Source organism: Aquarana catesbeiana, linkage group LG04 (assembly GCF_042186555.1).
Source record: "Aquarana catesbeiana isolate 2022-GZ linkage group LG04, ASM4218655v1, whole genome shotgun sequence".
NCBI lineage: Eukaryota > Metazoa > Chordata > Amphibia > Anura > Ranidae > Aquarana > Aquarana catesbeiana.
The window spans coordinates 279186266-279209732 of NC_133327.1; the positions used below are offsets into that span (position 1 = coordinate 279186266).

General features: G+C 41.9%; 1 protein-coding gene across 5 annotated transcripts in view; it reads left to right on the plus strand.

The window, feature by feature from the left end:
- The window catches only part of DLGAP2 (DLG associated protein 2), a 1381880-nt gene that overhangs the window by 1343999 nt on the left and 14414 nt on the right, over positions 1 to 23467 (plus strand). For all 5 annotated transcript variants that reach the window (XM_073626624.1, XM_073626625.1, XM_073626627.1 and 2 more), the window contains one exon: positions 14318 to 14409. In XM_073626624.1, coding sequence (XP_073482725.1) covers positions 14318 to 14409 — 92 coding nt within the window. The remainder of the gene's footprint in view (positions 1 to 14317; positions 14410 to 23467) is intronic.

Sequence of the window (23467 nt, forward strand, 5' to 3'; positions counted from 1 at the left end):
GCAACTAGCCTCTGCTCCGGAGTGATGGCTTGCCTCATGCAGGTATCCTGCCTGCTGATATAGGGGGTCAGCAAAGCCAACAAACGGTCAAAAACAGGGTCCGTCATCCGGAGAAAGTTCCTGAAATCCTCAGGATTATTCTCACGGATCTCACGGAGCAATGGCATGTGACAGAACTGGTCACGCTGGAGCAACCAATTCTTGGTCCATGAACTCCTCCTCGCCCTGTTCATGGACTGGTCTTGGTCTGAAGAATAAACTACAGCACCAAACACATACAATGCACGAGCTCGACGACGAGTACATACAGGTAACATGGTTTCAAAACGGTCGGCTGGTCAGAACACACTAAACAGAACGCACTGAAGAACAGCAAGGCCTGTGAAGAGCGACCTGAAAATCAGGAACGAGCGGACAATAAAACAAAGATTTCTCAATGCCAACTGACCAAACGCACTGAAAAGCAGATACAAACCTCACAAGCACAGACTGAACAACAGTTAAAACGAACTGAAAAATACGAGTCTCACAAGCGCGAATCGTCTCTCACCAAACTTCTACTAACACGAGATAAACACGAGATTAGCAGAAGGAGCCCAAAGGGTGTCGTACGGGCTATTGAACTTCCGTTTTATAGTCTCGCCGGACTTGGTGTACGTCACCGCGTACTAGGCTGTCAAACTTTTGTGTGGTCGTGTGTAGGCAAGTCCGTTCGTTAGAAAGTCTGCCGCAAGTCCGCCGAAAGTCCGCCGGAAGTCTGTTGGACAGGCTGTCGGACTTTTGTAGACGAAAAGTCCGACCGTGTGTACGCGGCATAAAAGTTGGGCTAAGACTGTTTCAATTTTTTTTAAAAGATTTAATGAAAATATGACCAGTGGAAAGACAAGCACAATATGCTAGGTACACAAAATATGTCTGGCAACAAATAAGGGAGATATCAGTCAAGCCAAACTATTCAGGTTGCATAATACCATTACAAAATATGCTACTTCCTTTCATTCATTAGGGTCATTCTGAAAATGCATTGATACCGATGTTTCTCTTATAGTTTTTAATGTTATTTTAGAACATTTAAGTTTTATTGCATCTTATGTCAAATGTTTTGAAAAAGTATCCTGTATATAAGCAGACTTTTATGGTAACTTGACTTTCCCTGCTTGTGTAGGTTTGTGTATTGGTTATCTATTCCCCAAACCCAGTGAGAATTTAAGATGTTTCTTTTCCAATGGTCTTTTAGCATACCATATGTAAATAGCATTCCTCTCCTTGTAAAATATGAAAATGTTTGTCTCCTGCTGACATATCTATCAGAAAAACGAGAAACAGGAGTCATTGGCAAGACAGTTATAGGCCTGTGACATTAAATAAGGACATTAATCAATGTTCTTACAAAAAATGTAAACTGTGTTTCAGCAGAGCCTATAAAGTTAATGAACAAAGCTATGAGGCATAAAATCTGCATCATGTTCTGTGTTCCATGACATTCCTAAGAGCTGTAATTTAGTTTGTGCGACACATAAAAATGTGCATAGACACAACTGACATTGGGTTGTATAACTTGGTTTACCTTGTCATATGAGTTTGCTAACATTTCGTTTACAGTTAGTTTACAGTGTTCTTAATAGTATTATTTCAAGTGGAAGTCAACTGATTTTTTCAATGTGGCAATCCTTAGCCCTAATTAGTGTGTCTTACAATTTGCATTATTAATCTGCTGCCAACAGGTAAGCAAAACCAATTTTCCTGATACCCTGGACATAAATAAGCTTTTAACCGTTGCAGATCAGGGGCTTTCCCACTGGAAGTGACAATTTTATGATATGAAATCTTTTTATAGTAATTCATTTGTATAGAAAATGATGGCTTTTTCACCTTTATCAATTATGGGTATTGATTCCCATAGTCCATGACAAGTACAAAATAAGGATTTTTTTCAATTATTTTTCACTTTTATGAATTATGTACATAGAATGGAAACGTTTTTCAATTATTGGTATTGATTTATAATTTTGTTCAACAATTTAAAGAGACCGTGCACTTGTTTTTATTAAAAAAATGTGACTAATAGACAGACTGATAGATCTGTATATAGATGCATTTGTTCAATCAGTTCTGTGTTAGGCCAGGTATTAGGCAGCATATTTCACTTTTGTTGTATTATGCTGACTGTTGGTTCCAAATGTACACAAAGTTATTAAAATACATACTGGCTGACCTCAGTTTTGTTATGCCGTAATAATAAAAAAGGAAGCAGTCACAGACTGTGGATTTCATCTGAAAAATATGGCACAAATTCATGTTTTTTTTTTTTTTTACTTGAAATTTGTTTTATTGAGAAAAGAAAAATAAACAGAAAAGCAATCCAAATGGTTACAGAAATTGGTACAATAGCAAAAACAAATACCTTGATAACTACATGAGAAATGGTTCTGTTCAAGTACATTAGGCAGATACCAACATATAGTCAGAGATAGAGAGGTAGGTATTATTGTACAGTCTCAATTGTGGGTCTGGTTAGAATTTCTAGTTTGTACAGTAGAGTGTGTTATCTATTCTTGATATTTTGAAGAGAGCTAGGACAAGGGCGATGCTGGTTAGGCAAAATTACGAGCGGACAGTGCATGCTGGATGGAGTAGTCAGGTATTCCATTGCTTCCAAAAGATTGTGCGTGCTCAATTTTTTTTTTTGCAAACATAATCTCATATTGAGTTTGTGTATTGAGAATTTGGAGAAAAGTAGATCTTTTGGGAGGGTCTGTTTGTTTCCAAGCCGTAGCAATGGCTTTCCTGGCTGCAATCATACTGTGATTGCAGCCAGGAATCACAGTATGGTCTGTGGACAGGGTCCCAGGATTCATGATGTAGGAGGAAGAGAGCTGTAGCCGTGTCTATGGTATGGTGGTCTGGAGCACTGAGGAATAGAAAGAAAAAATACATTTCCAAAAAGGTAATAATTTGGGGCAGGACCACCAGATGTGCAATAATGAGCCATTAGAGCAGCAGTTTCTCCAGCAGTCTGGGGAGATAGATGCATTGAATTTGGACAATCTTACTGGGGTGTAGTACCAACAGTGTAATATTTTTAGAGATGTCTCCCAGTGAGAAACCCATTTTGTTGAGGTGATGAGCAACTGTATTGCTTTGTGCCACAATTTAATGTTTTTTTTAAATACATACATGGGACAATTCTTTCAGAATTATCAATGGTGGTGCTTGCATACAGTATCTCACAACAGTGAGTACACTCCTCACATTTTTGTAAATATTTTATTATATCTTTTCATGTGACAGCACTGAGGAAATTACATTTTGCTACAATGTAAAGTAGTGAGTGTTCAGCTTGTATAACAGTGTAAATTTGCTGTCCCCTCAAAATAACTCAACACAGCCATTAATGTCTAAACTGCTGGCAACAAAAGTGAGTACACCCCTTAGTGAAAATGTCCAAATTGGGCCCAATTAGCCATTTTCCCTCCCCGGTGTCATGTAACTCGTAATGCCCCGTACACACGGTCGGATTTTCCGACGGAAAATGTGTGATAGGACCTTGTTGTCGGAAATTCCGACCGTGTGTAGGCTCCATCACACATTTTCCATCGGATTTTCCGACACACAAAGTTTGAGAGCAGGATGTAAAATTTTCCGACAACAAAATCCGTTGTCGGAAATTCCGATCGTGTGTACACAAATCCGACGGACAAAGTGCCACGCATGCTCAGAATAAATAAAGAGATGAAAGCTATTGGCCACTGCCCCGTTTATAGTCCCGACGTACGTGTTTTACGTCACCGCGTTCAGAATGATCGGATTTTCCGACAAATTTGTGTGACCGTGTGTATGCAAGACAAGTTTGAACCAACATCCGTCAGAAAAAATCCTAGGATTTTATTGTCGGAATGTCCAAACAAAGTCCGACCGTGTGTACGGGGCATTAGTGTTACAAGGTCTCAGGTGTGAATGGGGAGCAGGTGTGTTTAATTTGGTGTCATCACTCTATAAGAGTTGCCAAGATCCTGAAACTGAGCTGCAGCACGGTGGCCAAGACCATACTGTGGTTTAATAGGACAGGTTCCACTCAGAACACTCCTCACCATGGTCAACCAAAGAAGCTGAGTGCATGTGCTCAGCATCCTATCCAGAGGTTGTCTTTGGGAAATAGACGTATGAGTGCTGCCAGCATTACTGCGGAGGTTGAAGGGGTGTGGGGTCAGCCTGTCAGTTCTCAGACCATTCACCGCACATTGCATCAAATTGGTCTGCATGACTGTCGTCCCAGAAGGAAGCCTCATCTAAAGATGATGCACAAGAAAGCCCGCAAACAGTTTGTTGAAGACAAGCAGACTAAGGACATGGATTACTGGAACCATGTCCTGTGGTCTGATGAGACCAAGATAAACTTATTTGGTTCAGATGGTGTCAAACGTGTGTAGCGGCAACCAGGTAAGGAGTACAAGACAAGTGTGTCTTGCCTACCGTCAAGCATGGTGGTGGTAGTGTCATGGTCTGGGGCTGCATGAGTGCTGCCGGCACTGGAGAGCTACAGTTCCTTGAGGGAACCATGAATGCCAACATGTACTGTGACATAATGAAGCAGAGCATGATCCCCTCCCTTCAGAGATTGGGCCGCAGGGCAGTATTCCAACATTATAACGACCCCAGAAACACCTCCAAGACAACCACTGCCTTGCTAAAGAAGTTGAGGGTAAAGGTGATGGACTGGCCAAGAATCTCTCCAGACCTAAACACTATTGAATATCTGTGGGGCATTTTCAAATGGTAGGTGGAGGAGCGCAAGGTCTCTAACATCCATCAGCTCCATGATGTCATCATGGAGGGGTGGAAGAGGACTCCAGTGGCAACTTGTGAAGCTCTGGTGAACTCAATGTCCACGAGGGTTAAGGCAGTGCTGGAAAATAATGGTGGCCACACAAAATATTGACACTTTGGGCCCAATTTGGACATTTTCACTTAGGGGTGTATTCACTTTTGTTGCCAGCAGTTTAGATATTAATGGCTGTGTGTTGAGTTATTATAAGGGGACAGCAAATTTACACTGTTATACAAGCTGTACACTCACTACTTTACATTGTAGCAAAGTGTCATTTCTTTAGTGTTGTCACATGAAAAGATCTAATAAAATATTTATAAAATGTGAGAGGTGTACTCACTTCTGTGAGATACTGTACATGATTCTGAGTGCAAAAGGAACTGTGACTAATTCAGCTCATCTCAGAAATAAATATGCATTTTGATATAGGAACTATGGGAAGCCAGCTGTGACTCCTTATGGCTTTACAGCTGGCCGTGCTGTGCCCTGTGAATGGTCCCACAGCCTCTTGGACCTTGGACATCCAAGAGGCTGTGGGCAGAGATAAAGAGCTGAAGGGAAATTGAAGGGGAAGGGAGGAGGCAAAAAAGCGGAAATTCCCTTTAGGTGTAACGCTCCACTTTAATTAAATGCCAGACTTCATTTTACCTGGAAGAGGACCGACGCTGGAGGATGGAGGAAGACTTAGAGGGCAGTGGTGAAGCATGGAGAGGGTGAGTAGTGATTTTATTTATTTTTTGTTCTTATAACAAGAGTGGTGGGGAGCAAGAAAAAAAAACTGGAGAGCCACTTTAACATTTTAAGGGACATTGTACCCATTTGTAAAGTTTTGTTTTCTGTAGGTAAATGTGAAAAGCGGTCAGCTTATTGCAGCCATATTAAGATGTGTTGGTTTTTATAGACCTTGTTTTAATCTGTAGTTTGTAAGTAAACATGAACATGGGGGAGCCACAATTTGCTCTTTACATACACAATATGGGTTTTATGATTAATTGTGCTTTAGGCTGGCCATACACCATACAATTTTCTTATTCAATTTCCTTTAGGTTTACCTTCAACCATGTAGTGCACGGGCCTGACGTGTTGCATACACATTGAAAGTGACTAGGTTTTACCTAATATTATATGGATTTGGAAAATCTAAAGTAAAATTGAATAAGAAAATTGTATAATGTATGTCCAGCCTTACTGTTCCTTTCTATCAATACAAGTCCAAATCAGCTTTGACTGACTAACAACAATATACTATGTGGCTTTTTTTTTACTTGGAATCTCAGCGGTGTTCATGCTGAATACACTTTTAAAAACATGCAGGGAGAAAGATAATTCACAAACGTTAAATATGAAGAAATGTTATAATATAAAAATGTGAAGTGCACATCACATATTGTCTTTGTGTACATGTTAGAGCAACACAAAATGAAAATACATTACAATTTTGCTTTAATCACATTTGCTTGACATTTATGACGTTACGGGTAAATAAAATGTTTAAATAGTTAATTAAAGGTAATTTTTTTTTCCTCCTTCAAGACACTTTATTGTAATTATTTATTACACAGGTGCCAAGTCATGCGTCACTCATAATAAAATAAAATAAAAATGCTCTGCTTCAGAAAAGACAAGACACCATTTATTATCTGTTTTACTCTAGACCTGTCTTAAAAAAAACAAAAAAACAGATGTTATCTAAAAAATTAAGTCTACACAGCTTTTTGTTTTACAAAGCATCAAGCACTCTCACAAATGTAAATTTATATACGCTTAGGATATGTGCCAAAATTATGTAAAAATAAATTTAATGAATAAACAATTTATGGGGTTGCTGCACCTTTTAAGGTGTAGTGCCTTTAAATCGTATGCATGTGTGTAAGTGCCGGTTCACACTACGATGCGAGGACCCTGCAAATCCAGTGCACAGTGGTTTACACTGGGATCTGCTGCGGGTGTCGATATAAACACTGCGGGTGTTGATGTAAAGTTAACAACACCCCCAGATCGGTCAGCAGATCGCACTGTGAACTGGGAAATGGTGCACGAAATGGTGCACCCATGCGATCTGATTCCAGTGCGGACCAAAAAAAGGGTCCTGCACCATTTTGGTGCGAATGTGATGCGATTTCAGCCATACAGTTTGTATGGCTGAACTCGCATTGCACAGATGTCACATGTGATCTGAACAGCAATGCGGTGCGAATCACATGCGATGTCTGGCATCGCACTAGTGTGAACCGGGCTTTAAGTGCGCTACCCAATCAATCCTAGTGCTAGTAACAATATATATAAACCAATGTCATAAAACACATTATTAAGTGAACAAACTCATGACTTAAATGCATCAAACATCCAAACAATATCCATCATTGATATGGATTGTCTTAATTAAACTTCCATCATGCATAAAGTGGCAAGTTCTGTAAACATAAATTGGTGACAGGAGTCATAGGCACTTGTGTAAATGTCTCAGATGCTGGGCTTTGTAGTCATTCTCCATGGCTCCTTAATTGCAGGTAAAGGTGTGCTCATGTATAGTAATAAATAGCAAAATAAAGGGAAATATAGCGCAATTCCATTTATTTAAAATATAGTACAAAAAACAAGGTATTCCACATGGTATCCCTCTCAAATATTTCTTAGTTTGGGGCAGCACAGTGGTGTATTGGGCAGCACTCTCGCCTAGCAGTAAAAAGGGTCGCTGGTTTGAATCCCAACCACGACACTACCTGCCTGGAGTTTGCATGTTCTCCCTGTGCCTGCGTGGGTTTCCTCCGGTTTCTCCAGTTTCCTCCCACACTCCAAAGACATGCTGGTAGGTTAATTGGCTTCTGTCCAAAATAAATTGGCCCTAGTATATGAATGTGAGTTGGGGAGCTTGGATTGTGGGCTCCTTGAGGGTAGGGTGCGATGTATGTGTGGAGTGCTGTGTAAATTGATGGCGCTATATGAGTACCTTTAAATAAATAATAATAATAGATAAGCATCTTAATGAGACACAATGTATAGGGATAAGGACAATTGTAGACACGCACCCACACTCACTCAGGATGAACTGGTGTCTTTATTCAACCTTACTAACTATGTAACTATGAACTGAACTATTTTATGCATGAACACAGAAATCAATAATTAATACAGGTACCTGTCTTTAAATGACCCTATGTCACTGAACCCATTGAGCCTTAGGCCCAGGATATTGCGGGCCCTGACTTTTTTCCAAGCTGAGATTAAGCCCCACCAATTCTAAAACTTAAAGGGGTTGTAAAGGTTCACGTTTTTTCACCTTAATGCATTCTATGCATTAAGGTGAAAAAACATCCGACAATACCGCCCCCCCCCAGCCCCCCCCCCATATTTTACTTACCTGAGCCCATTCACCTGCTGCGCTCGCCCCTGATTTCCTCTTCCCCGCTCAGCCTGGCCATTGATTGGCTAGAGTGGATGGGTTGAAAGCAGCACAGCCATTGGCTCGCGCTGCTGTCAATCACAGCTAATGACGCGGCGTGCCGGGGGGGCGGGGCCGAGTGGTACAGTCGGCGGCTATAGCCGCCGGCTGTATCATGGGAGCGCGCCCGCAAGAACTAAACACCATGCGAGTATGCTCGCATGAAGGTGTTTAGTTCTTGCGGGGAGGAGCTGAGACAGCTGCCAAGGGACCCCAGAAGACCAGGTTTGGGGCCACTCTGTGTAAAACGAGCTGCACAGTGGAGGTAAGTATAACATGTTTGTTATTTAAAAAAAAAAAAAAGAAATACCTTTACAACCCCTTTAATACTGTCGTAATTCCACTTTTACATGAGCAGTTGAAGCTCTGGCATTTGGCAAAAGAGCAGGACTTAATCTTAAATTGTGCCCTGGATCTAAAGGGCTCCTCGGGAGCAAATTACTAACATTAATAATGTTTTACCTACTAATGTTTTAAAACCCTTGCTACTGTGTATATATAAGTACATATCTATACAATAAAAGCCATAATAGCTCATTATTTTTGCATACTCTACTTAATGCTTAGTATTGCAAGGCTGTGTAATTCCTTGCAATTCTATCAGAGATGTTCTGACTACCTAAAAAGAATAGACTCTCTGTAGTCACTAATGACATGAAACTCTCAATGTTCTTGCTAGCCGGAGATCGTGTCATCTCTGCTGCCTCGAGGCTTCATGAGGGAGCTAAACCAATGCTAAACCTTTAGGTATAAGAGTTTTGAAGCAGTATTTTTATTCATATAAAGAAATTAGTATTTTTAACTTAAAATAACACTGTTAGGCTGGGTTCACACTGGGGAGCTCATGTTGCATCAATCAATGTTTCCTTATGGGAGCCGTCTTAACTGGTCCGACACAATTCAGTTTGACTTTGAAAATGCTCCCTGTACTACTTTGGTCTGACTTTGATCCTACTTCGGCCCAAAAAAAAATCCATACCAGACCCTTATCCGAGCACACAGCCTGGCAAGTCAGGAGAGGGGGCCCCTTAAAACCCATACCAGACCGAAGGGCCTGGTATGCTCTTGAAGGGGGAACCCATGGCGTTTTTTTAATTTTGCATGGAGTTCCCCCTAAAGATTCATACCAGACACTGTGCCTGGTATTGTCGGGGATCAAAGTCAGATCCCTGTTCATTGATGTTGGACATATGTCGGACTTCAGGTCGCAGGGCAAATTTGGATCCAAAGTGGTACGACTGTCGTGTCTTACCAGTGTGAACCCGGCCTTAATCCTAAAATGTGCCTTACTGAATTGCGTTAAGTATGAATTTTAATCCCCTTTATTTTGTAAAGTGTATTAGCAATCTAGTTTACTTTGATATAATATTTTATATAACTTATATTTATACTGTCATACTGTGCAAGTGCACTACACAATAGGCATTTAAATATGTAGTCAGTATGATACAAGAACACCAATACATGATTTGAAACAAATGAAAAGAGGATCTCTTGTATTTTATGGTAGCAATAGACAAGGTTAAAGTGCTTTGTAATTGAGCAGTGAACAAACCAGGTGTGGAAGGCTTTATTCTGAGGGGTGGTTTGTAACTGCTTATATGGGGAAGCATGTTAATAAAAAAGGTGGGTGATGAGATTTAGAGAATGTGTAAAGCATTCACAGACAAGTTTTTAGGAGCACGCAAAAGGTATGTTGGTGATCTTCCTATTGGAACTGGTGAAAACTTTTCCATGAGAGAAATGTTGCAGATGAGGGTTAAGCGTCACATCACAAGTTTATTGGCAAAGCAGCAGCCAGAAAAATCTAATAATTCAGCTACAAAATAACAAAGATTGGATGAAAAGTAATGTCTGTGCCATGGTTGTGAGGAACCAAAGCCGATGAAGATTATAATGGAAAGCTCATGCTAATGGCATTAAGTTACAGAATGGCTTGTAATACAATATACATGCTATAATAATTTTCTACACAGGGGGAATTTTCATTTCAATGGCTCTTGTAAATATTAAGCGTAGGATTATATCGTCACCTTCAGGAGTAGTGGAACTAGGCCAAAAAAAGAAAACAGCACCGTCCCTGGAAATTCCTAGCTAGCAGTCAGCCACCTCTCTGCCATAGGCAGCTCAGTTCATCACAAAGCAGTATAGTGTTAAAAAATAACCTCCAAGAGGGGTGAGTACTGTGTTCATCAATGAACTCAGAGAAAGAGATTTTACATTGAGTAATAAGTTCTTCTTAATCTTGACCGTAGTGATGTCCCAAAGCAGTGCCTCAATGAGGGGTGGGCAAACTAGCCACATTGCAAACTTCAGATACAGAGGTCTGATGTCAGAACACCCAGGAGGCACTGACCGCCCTGGTGGAGTATGCCGTGACAGATAAGAGTAGCCCGGCCCCTAAAGGTATAGGCATGAACCACCATCTGCCTGATCTATTAAGAAATAATGGTAGAATAGACCACCAAGCCTTTTCAAGGGCTGTCTACAATCACAAAAAGAGAACCAGACATCCGTAGCAGACATATACACCTAAACAACATCCAAGGAGTGCACTGCAACCTCCTTAGGATGTGAAGGACGAGGACACAGGGACAGAAGATGAATGTCCTGATTCAGATGACCCTCGTGTGGATCTACACATATAGGACCGCCTCAAATGTAGACACCATGAGGCCCAGAACCTGCATGCAGAGAGGACCACTTGTGGGACAGCAGCAACCAAACCGCAGTCCGGAGCTTCGGAAGCTTCGGTGGGAGGTACACCTTGGCCTGTGCCAAGTCAAGGATCAGCCCCAGATATACCAGACGGGGTCAGAGACAACTTCCTAAGGTTCAAAGCCCAGCCAAACTCCTGCAGAGTGTGCATGTGATCATCACAATGTCAATTAGTGCAGAGTGAGATTCCATTTGCAGGAGGAGGTCATCCAGATATCATATCACGGCAATCCCCTGCTGTCTCAGCCAATTTGGGACCAGGGCCAGCACTTCTGTAAACACCCAGGCAACAGAGGCCATACCAAATGGCAGCGCCAAAAAAAACGAATACACATCCCAACTGCAAAGTGCAGGAAGCGCTGGTGCCTGGTTTAGAAGCCGGAAAATACCCCTAATGAAGGGAAGCCACCACCGAAAAGGATGGATTCCATCTTGGACTTCTGTACTTTCACAGAGCAGTTCAGGGCCTTGAGGTCCAGTATCAGACCCACTCCTTCCTTCTTTGGTACCGTAACCAGGTTGAAGCAAAATCTCCTGGGTCCAGAACAGGGGCTTTCAAGCCCTGGAGATGCAGATACCGCACCGCCCAATAAAGAGCCCGCAGACAAGACAATGAGAGAAGAAGATTGGAAAGAAAGTGCTTGTCTGGTGGATAGCAAAGAAATTCTATTTTGTAGCCTCAGAGAATCACATTGAGGAGAGGTCCATGGACCCATGAACCAACAAAGGCGACCCTCCACCCTGAAAACAGGTTGGGGCAAGCCATCATGCCAAGAAAGATTTGTATGCAGGCTTAATGAGCTTGTGCACCACCCGCAGGAGCTATGAAGGGTTTGGATCCCTTGTCTGAGGAACCTGAAATGAAAAATCCACTTGTGTGCAGAAGGAGGGACCCTGCTTGTGACTCGGATCCTCCCCTTTTCTAGATTGCAGGAGAAATGTACTCTTCCCTCTCATAAGATTCTTAATAATGTTGTGCAGGCTTGCTCCAAAAAGCTGCTCACCCTGGAGGGGCAAATCAGCCAAGGATTTCTTTGACATCTGGTCCACTGGCCAGCAGACTCCTCAGATTACCACAGCTAAGATTGAGAGCTTGGAAAGCAGTGGAGCTGCATCTAAGGACACATCTCACACGCATTTTAATGCTCTGAACTTTTTGGTCCACCAATTCCAAGTAGATTGGGAAGACCTGTTTATTACCCAGTCCTTGGCATAAAGGCTTAGCCCACTGGGAGAGTGTTGTGTTTCTGACAAAAGAGTAGTGTCTAAAATTGGACAAAGAGCTGAGCCAGCCACCGTAAACATGGAGCAGGTGAGTGATTCTACTTTCCTAAGGATTGTTTAAGGAGGAGTCTTCTCCACCGGTATCATGGCTGCCTTGCCAACCTAGAAATAGGAAAGTCGGTGACAGGAGGAGAGGTCTAAAAAAAAAAAAAATTATAATTTGGCTAGAAGGTGGATATTGATTATTCAGCATATCTCGTTTAAATTAACAAAAAATGGTACAGGATTTTTAAGGTGCAATTATACAAGACAAAAAAAAATGTCATTTTTTTCAATAAAACCATATGACGTTATTTGTGTTACAATTGAAAACATAATAAAATCATGTTATAAATGATGTTTTACAACAAGGTCTTTTTGTCCATATTTCGTAACAGCTATACAGATTTTACTTTCTCAACATCTTTTGACGATTAGAGGCTTCCTTGGGAGAAGTGTTGCTGACATATTTTAGGCTGTATAAGATGAACACAAAATATAAAAATGATTATACTGTACAATCAAATATTGTTGCATTCCTGACATCTACATTGGGATATGTTATATGTGCTTACCTATCCAACCAAAGGTTAGCTTTTCATCAAAGCGGGTTTTCAATTTTTGTGTATGTTTAAAACTTGTCACCAATGACAGATTTGAAGTGGTCATTTAGTGACGATCAGGCTACAAAAGAGAATATAGAAAATTAGTTTAATCATAAAAATGTTCTTAATTAGATCCAATTTAGTTTGGTCATACTTACAGGCTGCATTATAACATCCAACTCCACAGTAAGAAACTGACCAAGAAATCAAAACATCAAAATATGTATAAATGCTCTGCAATTAAGGTTAGTCTCTGGTTTTAGTAAGAACTACCTCCCATAATACTACTTTAATATTTGTATGTAAAACAATATTTCCTTGCTGGGTATACACGTATTGAAATTTAATGGCTGCATCACTGATCAATGTATTTTGACCAGGGTGGGTGGGGGTGTCCGCTGTCAGAATACAATAGTGCAGCAGAGGAGATCCCTGCTTCTACAACAGTTGTGTGGATGCAGGAATCTGAGTTTTTTGCTTTCAAAGGGTTTCTAAAGGTTGTATATAAAAAAAAAAAAATAATAATAAACATGTTATACTTACCCGCTCTTTGCAATCGTTTTGCACAGAGCAGCCCTGATCCTCTTCTTTTGGGACCGCTGGTGGTCTTGGCTCCTCTCCCTTGTCGATGGCCCTCAACAGCAAGACTCTTGCTATGGGGCTCTCGAGTCATGCTCCTGTGAATGGACATTTTCCATTCACACACAGAGTGGCTCACCCCCCACTCTCTCCTCATTGGCTCACTGGCTGTGATAAACAGCTGCTGTGAGCCAATGAAGAGAGAGAGACTCAGGAGAACCGCTGCTCTCATGCACATTGCTGGAATGAGATGGGACACAGAAGAGTATTAGGGGGGCTGAGGGGGAAGCTGCACCCAGAAGGTTACTTAACCTATAGAATGCATTAAGTTGAAAACAACTTCTGCCTTTAGAATCACTTTAACCCACTTGTTAAATGAAGAAAAACTCAGTGTATACCTAACTTTATTCTCCTGGGTTTAATTAAACTGGGAATCATTCAACCTGGAAGACAGAGCACATTTTGTTGCAAAGAGGAGGACACACACAAAGGTATTCCATCCAGAGGATTGTCCACTGGTTGCGGAATAGATCCAACAGCACACAACTGTACTTTTATCTCAGCTACTTTACAAAAAAAATTTTCAAGATCTTCCTGAAGAAGCCATGTTTTCTCCTACACAGTGACTTCTAATGCAATACACCAAGTTACTGTTCCACCAGCTATACCCCTGCCCTCCCTGAGCGGTCTTAATCAGAAGATGAAGAAAGAAACCTTTTTGATGGTCATCCAATATATAATTTTGGTTGTTGGGAAGTAGATACTCTCAGCCACAACATTATTAAATATTTTGATTAAATCAAACATTGGTGTTGTTGCTTGTGATTGCTATTTTTTTTTTTTTTTTTTTAGAATCAACTTATATTTTGCTTCTCTGTTTAGATCTAGGTAAAATCCGGAGTGCAGTGGGAAGCGCACAGCTGCTCATGTCACAGAAGTTTCAGCAGTTTTATTGGCTTTGTCAGCAAAATCTGGTAAGTCACTTCTGTGAAATTATAAATAAAAATAACTTATGTATGTAATTTTACATCAACTTTTCTTACACCCGTGATAATTCTTTAGCATGATGCTATAACAGAGGTGACACAGGGTCAAATCTTTCAGAAATAACCAGAAACATCTTTACATATGAACTATTCACTATGCACAACTCTTATCGTTAAAGATTATGCTATCACAGTATTTCATATTCCTGATACGTGTCTGTTGTACCATGTACCTGCTGATCCATCCAGCCCCCCTACTTTCTTATTTCAAACTGACCACACTGGGATAGATGTATTCTCATGTCTAGCATGGTCAGTTTTATGACTGTGCTGGGAGAACAGTCTGCCTATAATCCAATGGCCAAGACTTGTGCTGATATACCCCCTGCACAGCCATTCACTGGGAAGATCAGTGTACTGCTGTTTCTCCACCCTCACCTCTCCAAGCTCCTTATGAAGCTGAGAACAGCAGTCATGTTATAATGTATAAAAAAGAAAAAAAAAGGTATTTATTATTTCTAAATAAATACAATTTCTACAAATTTAAAAAACACATTTATCTTACAAAGGCATATTAAAGCAAAACTCCAGGATACGTAAAAATTGTCTAAATACAAGAGTCATGTTCATTTTCCTTGTATCTTGGTGTGCTTTGTGTATTTCTTCTAGATCTGTGCAATAATCCAGAGTAAAACTTTGCTTTTGTGAAGCAGCTTCCTATAATAAAACCAATCACTACTGCTGTCTATCCTTAGGTGTAGGGGGACTGGTCTTGTCCCCTCCAGCAGTTATCTACAGGAAGCCTCTATGGAGCTTTTTGGGTGCCTCTCACAGCTTTGCTCTCTGAACAGGCCATGTAGAGCATAGTTATTATGTCACTGCTACTTTTACAAGGCAATATCAAGGGTTGACTTGGTGCACACAAAATTGATTCATATCCTTTTTGACTGTTAAGTAATATATTTAAAGTTTTTGTTTCCAATTAAAGTATTTAGAGACTGCAATGAACAATAGCTGCATGTACCTTAAAACAGACCTTCAGTCATTTTTCCATCTTTACATCTATTAAACCTTCTGCCCTTGTTGTTTTAATTTTGGATTGTAAAACATTTTTTTTTCTGCCAGTAAATACCTTCTACAACCCACTTCCTGTTTCTTGTCTGGTCATTAGCCTAGGCTTATGACATCATGCACAGCTCTCTCTCTCTCTCACTCCCATGAGAGTTTGCCAGGAAGGTAGGGGGGATGAGTCATAAGAGGGCCAATGAAAGCTGTAGAGCTGGAGGTGTGTGTCTGTGTAAATCCAGGAAGTGAACAGGCAGCAGTTTCAGCTACCCACAGTTAAAATGGATGCAGCCAGACTTAATGGAGGGAGAGAAACTGCAGAATGGCAAAGATTTTTTTTATTACAAATTATGTGAACAGACTGCAGTTCCTCTTTAAGCCCTAAAATATGGAAGTCAGACCAATAGTAGTTTAGCCAAACTGAAAAATTTGAGCTTTTTCAACCATATTTGTGCTATTGTTTTGAAAAGCCAGTGCCACGTTAGACCTTCACCCATATATACACTATTTTACCAAAAGTATTGGGACGCATGTCTTTACACGCACATGAACTTTAATTAGATCCCAGTCTTCGTCCGTAGGGTTCAATATTGAGTTGGCCCACTCTTTGCAGCTACAAAAGCTTCAACTCATCTGGTAAGGCTGTCCACAAGGTTTAGGAGTGTGTCTATGGAAATGTTTGACCATTCTTCCAAAAGCGCATTTGTTAGGTCAGGCACTGATGTTAGACGAGAAGGCCTGGCTCGCAGTCTCTGCTCTACTTCATCCCAAAGCTGTTCTGTCAGGTTGAGGTCAGGACTCTGTGCAGGCCATTCAAGTTTCTGCACCCCAAACTTGCTCATGCATGTCTTTATGGACCTTAGTGCTCAAATAGTGATTATTGACATAATCTGTAATCCACACATAATGCCATTTTTACATCTCAATCCTGGTGATTTAACAACAAATCACACCTTCAGCCATAACACCATTGATACCCGTCCTATACTTTGTTGAACCATTGCAATTGGATTATGCCATTGCACAAAGTGGTTTCACAAACTTACAGTATCCAATCCCGTTCTTGAACAATCAACATCTGCCCTGACACATTTCATAGTGATTGGGTAAGGGTTGCTGAGTCACTCATGTGGCTATAAATGTTGAGATAGGGTCCTGACACTCATTAAAGTGAAACTAAACACACACTGTTTAATTTCCATGGTCCCTTCTCTTTCCATATGTGGATGTTGGCACTGTAATTATTTTGATTTAAAAAAAATGAAGTACCTTTTTCCTAATTAATATAAAGTTGTCACATGACCCAGCTCTTTCCCAGCCTCTCCGTAGGGAAACAGTGGCAGGAGGAACTTCTAGTCTTCTACTACTGATCACATGTTAAAAAAAAATAGCCTTTGGAAAACAGAGTAAAAATAAATAATGAACCACTTCAATACCATGCACTTTCGCCCCTTCCTGTCCAGGACAATTTTCAGCTTTCAGCACTGTCACACTTTGAATGACAATTGTGTCGTCATGCTACACTGTAACCAAACTAAGTTTTTATCATTTTCTTCCCACAAATAGAGCTTTCTTTTAGTGGTATTTGATCACCTCTGTGGTTTTTATTTTTTGCTAAAGAAACTAAAAAAGACCAAAATTTTTGAAAAAAAAAAAAGTTTTTCTTAGTTTCTGTCATAAAATTTTGTTTTCCCCTTCACTGACGGGCACTGATGAGGCGGCACTGATGGGCACTGATGAGGCGGCACTGATGGGCACTGATGAGGAGGCACTGATACGTAGAATTGATGGGCACTGATAGGCGGCACTGATATGCAGCACTGATGGGCACCAATAGGCGGCACTGATATGCAGCACTGATGGGCACTGACAGGCGGCAGTGATGGGCACTGATAGGTGGCACTGATGGCACTGATAGGTGGCACTGATGGGCACTGACAGGCGGCACTGATGGGCACTGTCAGGCGGAACTGATGGGCACTGACAGGTGGCACTGATGGGCAGCACTGATAATGAGGTACTGATAGATTACTGACAGGTGTGACTGCTGGGCACTGATTGGTACTGTGGTGGGCTCTTATTGGCACTGAGGTGGGCACTGGGAGACTTTATTATTGTGTTTATTGCTGGGCACTGATTGGCAGGTGATTGGCACAGCTGAAAGGGCTGTGACAGGGAGAGCCGCTGATCGACTTTCCCTGTCAGCGCGAACCAGGGAATGCTGTTTACCGGCACTTCCTGGTTCACGCGATGATCAGCTGTGATTGGTCATAGCTGATCACGTGGTAAGAAGCCTCTGACAGAGGCTTCTTATCATGATCGGAGATGCGGCATGTCAGACTGACACGCCACACTCGCGATCTCCGTGCTGAGTGCCCCCATGGGCGTGCGCCGGCATGTTATCTTGCTGGACATCATATGACACCCAGTCAGGATAACAGAACCACTTCCCGGCCGTCATTCTGCATACGGCAGGCGGGAAGTGGTTAATTAATATCAATAAACTTTTTTAAATTATCATACCGTTATATATTTGGTTTTAAGGTAAATAGATTAAGTGTAGTCAAAGCATAGCTAGAGTCCAGTAACCAGAGCGGGTAGTCAGCCAAGCCAGAGTTCAGTAACCATATCGGGTAATCAGCCAAGCCAAAGTTCAGTAACCAGATCGGGTAATCAGCCAGGCCAGAAGTCAGGGATCCAAGTAAAAGAACAGCAAGCAGGATAAGGAGCCAGAAGGGATGTCAGCAAAGCCAGACTTTAAACAGGAATGCAGGAGATGGTTTCTTGTAATGTGACCAAGGCGAAGGCAGGAATGAAGTGAGCTGGAAATCTGGTTAACTGTGGAGAGAGATGAGAGCTGGCAATTAGCCGACAGCTGAGCGGCCAGCTCAGAGAAGGAAGGGCTGAGCCAGCCCTGTCAGACAGAGGGACATTGCTCCAAATGATGGACAGTCCCTCAAAATCAGGGACAGTTGGGAGCTATGATATCCCACCCCCATTGGAGGAGGAGGAGGGAGGGAGTGGGCTGTTATTTTCCACTCTATAGTCACATGGGCTGCTCACATGTGATGGAGAGGAAATGCTCAGGGTAGAAAGATACTGAAGACAGCTTATGAACTAGCTGCCAAAATTGCTCTGCAAAATCCCAAACTGCATTGGGGACATGGCCAGGAGGGGGAGAGCAGCAGAATCAACCAGTTTTTTTGCAGAATACAAAAAATGAATCTCATAGTGACTGAGTGAGTATGAACAGCATGTAATACAGCATTTATTGATAGTTTTTAATGGCTTGGGTTGAATGACACTTTAAAGCTGGGGAAGTTGCCTGAAGGAGAAGTTAACTACTTTCTACATTACAGTTAAATGCAGGGCTAGACTGGGACAAAAATGTGGCCCTGGACTTCATCCAGACCGGCCCAAGGCACAACACATCAGGGTACAGTACATCAGGGCACAGCACATCAGGGTACAGAGCCCAGCACATCAGGGCACAAAGCACATCAGGGTACAGAGCCCAGCACATCAGGGCACAAGGCACATCAGGGTACAACACAGCAAGCCACATCAGGGTACATGGCACAGCACATCAGGGTACAGAGCCCAGCACATCAGGGTACAGAGCCCAAGCACATCAGGGTACAGCACATTAGGGTACAGGACATCAGGGTACAGGACATCAGGGCACAACACATAAGGGTACAGGGCACAACACATCAGGGCACATCAGGGCACAGTGCATCAGGGTACAGGACATCATGGCACAGGACATCGGGGCACCTCAGGGCATGGGCACATCAGGGCACGGGCACATCAGGGCACAAGGCACATCAGGTCATGGGGAACATCAGGGCATAGGACATCGGGGCACAGCATATCAGGGCACGGGGCACATCAGGTCACAGGGCACATCAGGGCGTAGGACATCGGGGCACATCAGGGCACAGGGCACATAGCACATCAGGGCACGGGGCACATGGCACATAGCACTTCAGAGCACGGGGCACGTCAGGGCATGGGGCACATGGCACATCAGGGCACATCAGGGCTTTAGGGCACATCAGGGCACATTATGGGGCACATCAGGGCACATTATGAGGCACATTATGGGGCACATCAGGGCACATTATGGGGCACATTATGGGGCACATTGGGGCACATAGCACATCAGGGCACGGGGCACATCAGGGCACGGGGCACATCAGGGCATGGGGCACATTAGGCCACATGGCACATCAGGGCATGGGGCACATCAGGCCACATGGCACATCAGGGCATGGGGCACATCAGGCCACATGGCACATAAGGGCACGGGGCACATCAGGGCACATGGCACATCAGGGCACGGGGCACATCAGGGCACATAGCACATCAGGGCACATAGCACATCAGGGCACGGGGCACATTGGGGCACATAGCACATCAGGGCACGGGGCACATCAGGGCATGGGGCACATGGCACATTGGGGCACATCAGGGCTCAGGGCACATCAGGGCACATTATGGCACATCAGGGCACATGGCACATTATGGGGCACATAGCACATCAGGGCACATTGGGGCACATAGCACATGAGGGCAAATTATGGGGCACATTATAGGGCACATCAGGGGGCACATCACCGGTTCTTACTATCCAGTATGCAGAGTAGCGCAGGAAGCGTCTGTCTGTAGTAAGTTCTCTCTCATGTCACGCAGCGCTGCTCGCTCCCCGGCGGCCCCTCCTCTCTTCTCGTCTATCCCAGATGATGTCACAAGCCAATGGGGATAGATGAGAAGAGAGGAGGGGCCGCCGGGGAGCGAGCAGCGCTGCGTGACATGAGAGAGAACTTACTACAGACAGACGCTTCCTGCGCTACTCTGCATACTGGCTAAATCTCGATCTACCCATCAGGCGCCAGCTGTCGGCGGTTGACGGGTAGATCGCCGAGCACCGCAGATGCAGCTGAAACCGGCCCACTCTGAGCCATCAGCCCACCGGGAATCTCCCGGTAGTCCCGATGGCCAGTCCATCCCTGGTTAAATGTAACTAACTACTACTAAAAATGAGAAGCTTCTTGCACACTACCTGTAAACAATATCTCATCTACAACTTTAAATGATAAATACCAGAATTGCAAGTCCCACTGTCTAGTCCCCAAATGATCTCCACTTGCATATTAGATTATGCTTAGAATTCACAGAGAGATATTGCTTTCAAGTTTCCATATTGCTCTTTCTGTCTCTAAAGTCTCTTGAAATGTCAAACACACACAGATCTGTGGCTAGGGGATGAGAGAAGTTGCTGACATCACCCACTAGATGACGAGTTGGCCAGGAAGTCTGGTCAGTTTTATCAGTTTGGCACAGCGATAAATTCGCTAACCTGGAGTGAGCAAATCCTAGTCATTTTAATCGAACATAATAGAACCAATGTTGTTACACATATCATTACACTTTACAGCTAATCGATTGTACTTTTATTATTAACTTTTTTCATGTAGCTCTGCTTCCTAGATTGCCAATGTTTTGGTGAATCAGTATTTCAGAAAAGGTACTTTATTATGACTGTAATCTAATAGATCAACATGCATCTAAATCCTACCAACTGCTGAACTCTATTATATGTTTTGAGTAATTCTGCTTCTTAATCTGACAATAGAGCATACAAAGCAAATAGCTTCAGCCTATAACTTAAAAAAAACTTTAGAAGTGGAAGACAGCGATATCTCTGTAGCAGTAGTGGCAGATAAAACAGTAGATTTTTTTTCTCTGCTCAGTAACTCGACAGCAAATATCCAGATGCTGGTCAGAACCCAGTCACACTACAACTTCTGTAAGGATATTCCACTTCAAAGCAAGTGGGCCTGCAAGGTGTATGAGTATTCTGCACAGCATGCATTAAATAGCAGAGAGGTTCAAATCCTACATGTAGACATCAATGCTAGCATATATCTATTCACAATATCAAGCATACCATACATCTTCATGCAGAATTCTTAATGCCAATCAGCTAACAACACATTTTCATTCAGTCTTTTATTAATATCAATTATTATTAATTATTACCGTATACAGGATTTATATGGCACCAACAGTTTGCGCAGTGCTTTACAACATAAGATTAGACAGTACAGTTACAATACAAATCAATACGAGAGGAATTAGAGGGAGCTTAATTCAGTCTTTTATTCAGAAGCTTCAATTGCAAAGAGAGTGGGGGAAGACCAGAGGTTCTTCCTTGGACATCCTGGTCAGGTTTTATCTCTAGCTCTGGGACTTCTGGAGCACGTTATTAGATAGACAATATATGAATGCACCAATTTAAGTGTGCTGTTTGTAAACTTTTTATTTTTTTGGGTTGACAACAAGCAACCTTTTTAGCTAACGGGATGTTTTGGTTTTTTTTAATGGTCTGCAACTGCTGTTCAGACAGCGATCAACTACTGAAGTCCATTCTCCAGTTTGAAGCCATGTGCTCTTGCCTCAGTGTACACTGCAATATACTGAAATGAAAACATAAGGATCGCGCTTTTTTATTCTTCAAAATGAGAAGTTTCTGTCTTAGGTCATCTTGCAGTCATCTTTGGTTACATTTGTGCATACAGAGAGAAAACGCTTAATAATTGAAATACATTGAAACAAATTGAAAAGTATATGTTTTTGGCTGTCTAGAAGATTTTAGTGTGAGATGACTACAAAAGAGTATTTTTAATGTTGTACCAAAGCTTGTCTGAAGCCTAGAACAATTTCCAGACTTTCAGCTAATGTTTCTTTAGTGTTCTCAGAGCACATGACTGAAATCTTCTCAGCTGTAATGCTTTTTGATCACGTAAATCAGTACCTACTACACCTCCCCTGTTAAAGAAAATTACTGATAGCAAACAGAGTATTTATACCAAGCACTTATATAGCTCCAGAGTATTGTACACCATTTACATAAATCCATTTTCATCAGTCCCAGCCCCTCAAAGGGGCCCATAATCTAATGCCCCTACCCCACTTTTACAAAGTAGGGACAATTTAGGAGACCAGTTAACCATTCAGCATGTATTTTTATTCTGGGAGGAAACCCAGAAAAAGCCCTTAAATGTTGTCCTTGGTGAGATTGGAACATTGAACTTGGAGGCATTTGCATTGAACAGTGCTCTACAGCTTCCACTAAATGTTTGAGTACTTTTTCACTTATTAGCTTTGATACTTGCCAGGCTATTGTGGTAAATGCCTGATTTGAAGGCATATGGTTATTCAGCTTAAATGATCACAGAGATATCTTGGGTATATGTCCTAATTAAGATTTGTAAAAATGCTTTGTATTGTTACCTTTCTTAGTCAGGAGATTAAATTAATATGAACCATTTGTGCCAAATATATAGCATTTGTAATATAGTATAGTGAAGAATTGGTTCAATGTTTAATAGAAGAATGTGGCACTGCCATCTAGTGGAACTATAGCATAATTACATTAGTAAAAAAAAGGTTTTATGAACATTGTCATTTTTTTACAGCACCTGCACTGTGGAATACAGTACAATGATATAGTACATCATGCAAAGATCACTAAACCTTTAGGGAGATTTCTGGCAAGCACACAAATGCATCAATTAGGATCTAAACAAAAGAACTTGTCATACGCAGTATACATATTCATCATGCATATTTCTTCATTGTTCTAACCCACTCTTGCAGCAGTAAAGTGGATGAGGCAAGCCAGTGTTTATACCACCCAACTGTCTCAGGATTTCCACAAAATCCCAGCATCCACGGAATCTGGGACAATTGGGAAGTTTGAATGCTGGCTTGCCTCATCCACTCCTATAGAAAACAGGTTGAAAGAAGGTTGTAACTGCCCTGCCAAGTACAATAACATTTTGAAAAGGTAAAAAACCCTTTTCTTTTACTGTTATTGATGTTCACAAGAATATCATGTACATTAGCAAACTATATGTCACTCGTATGTGAATTCTTCATAATCAGTCACTTTTACTGTTACAGTCTAAACCAC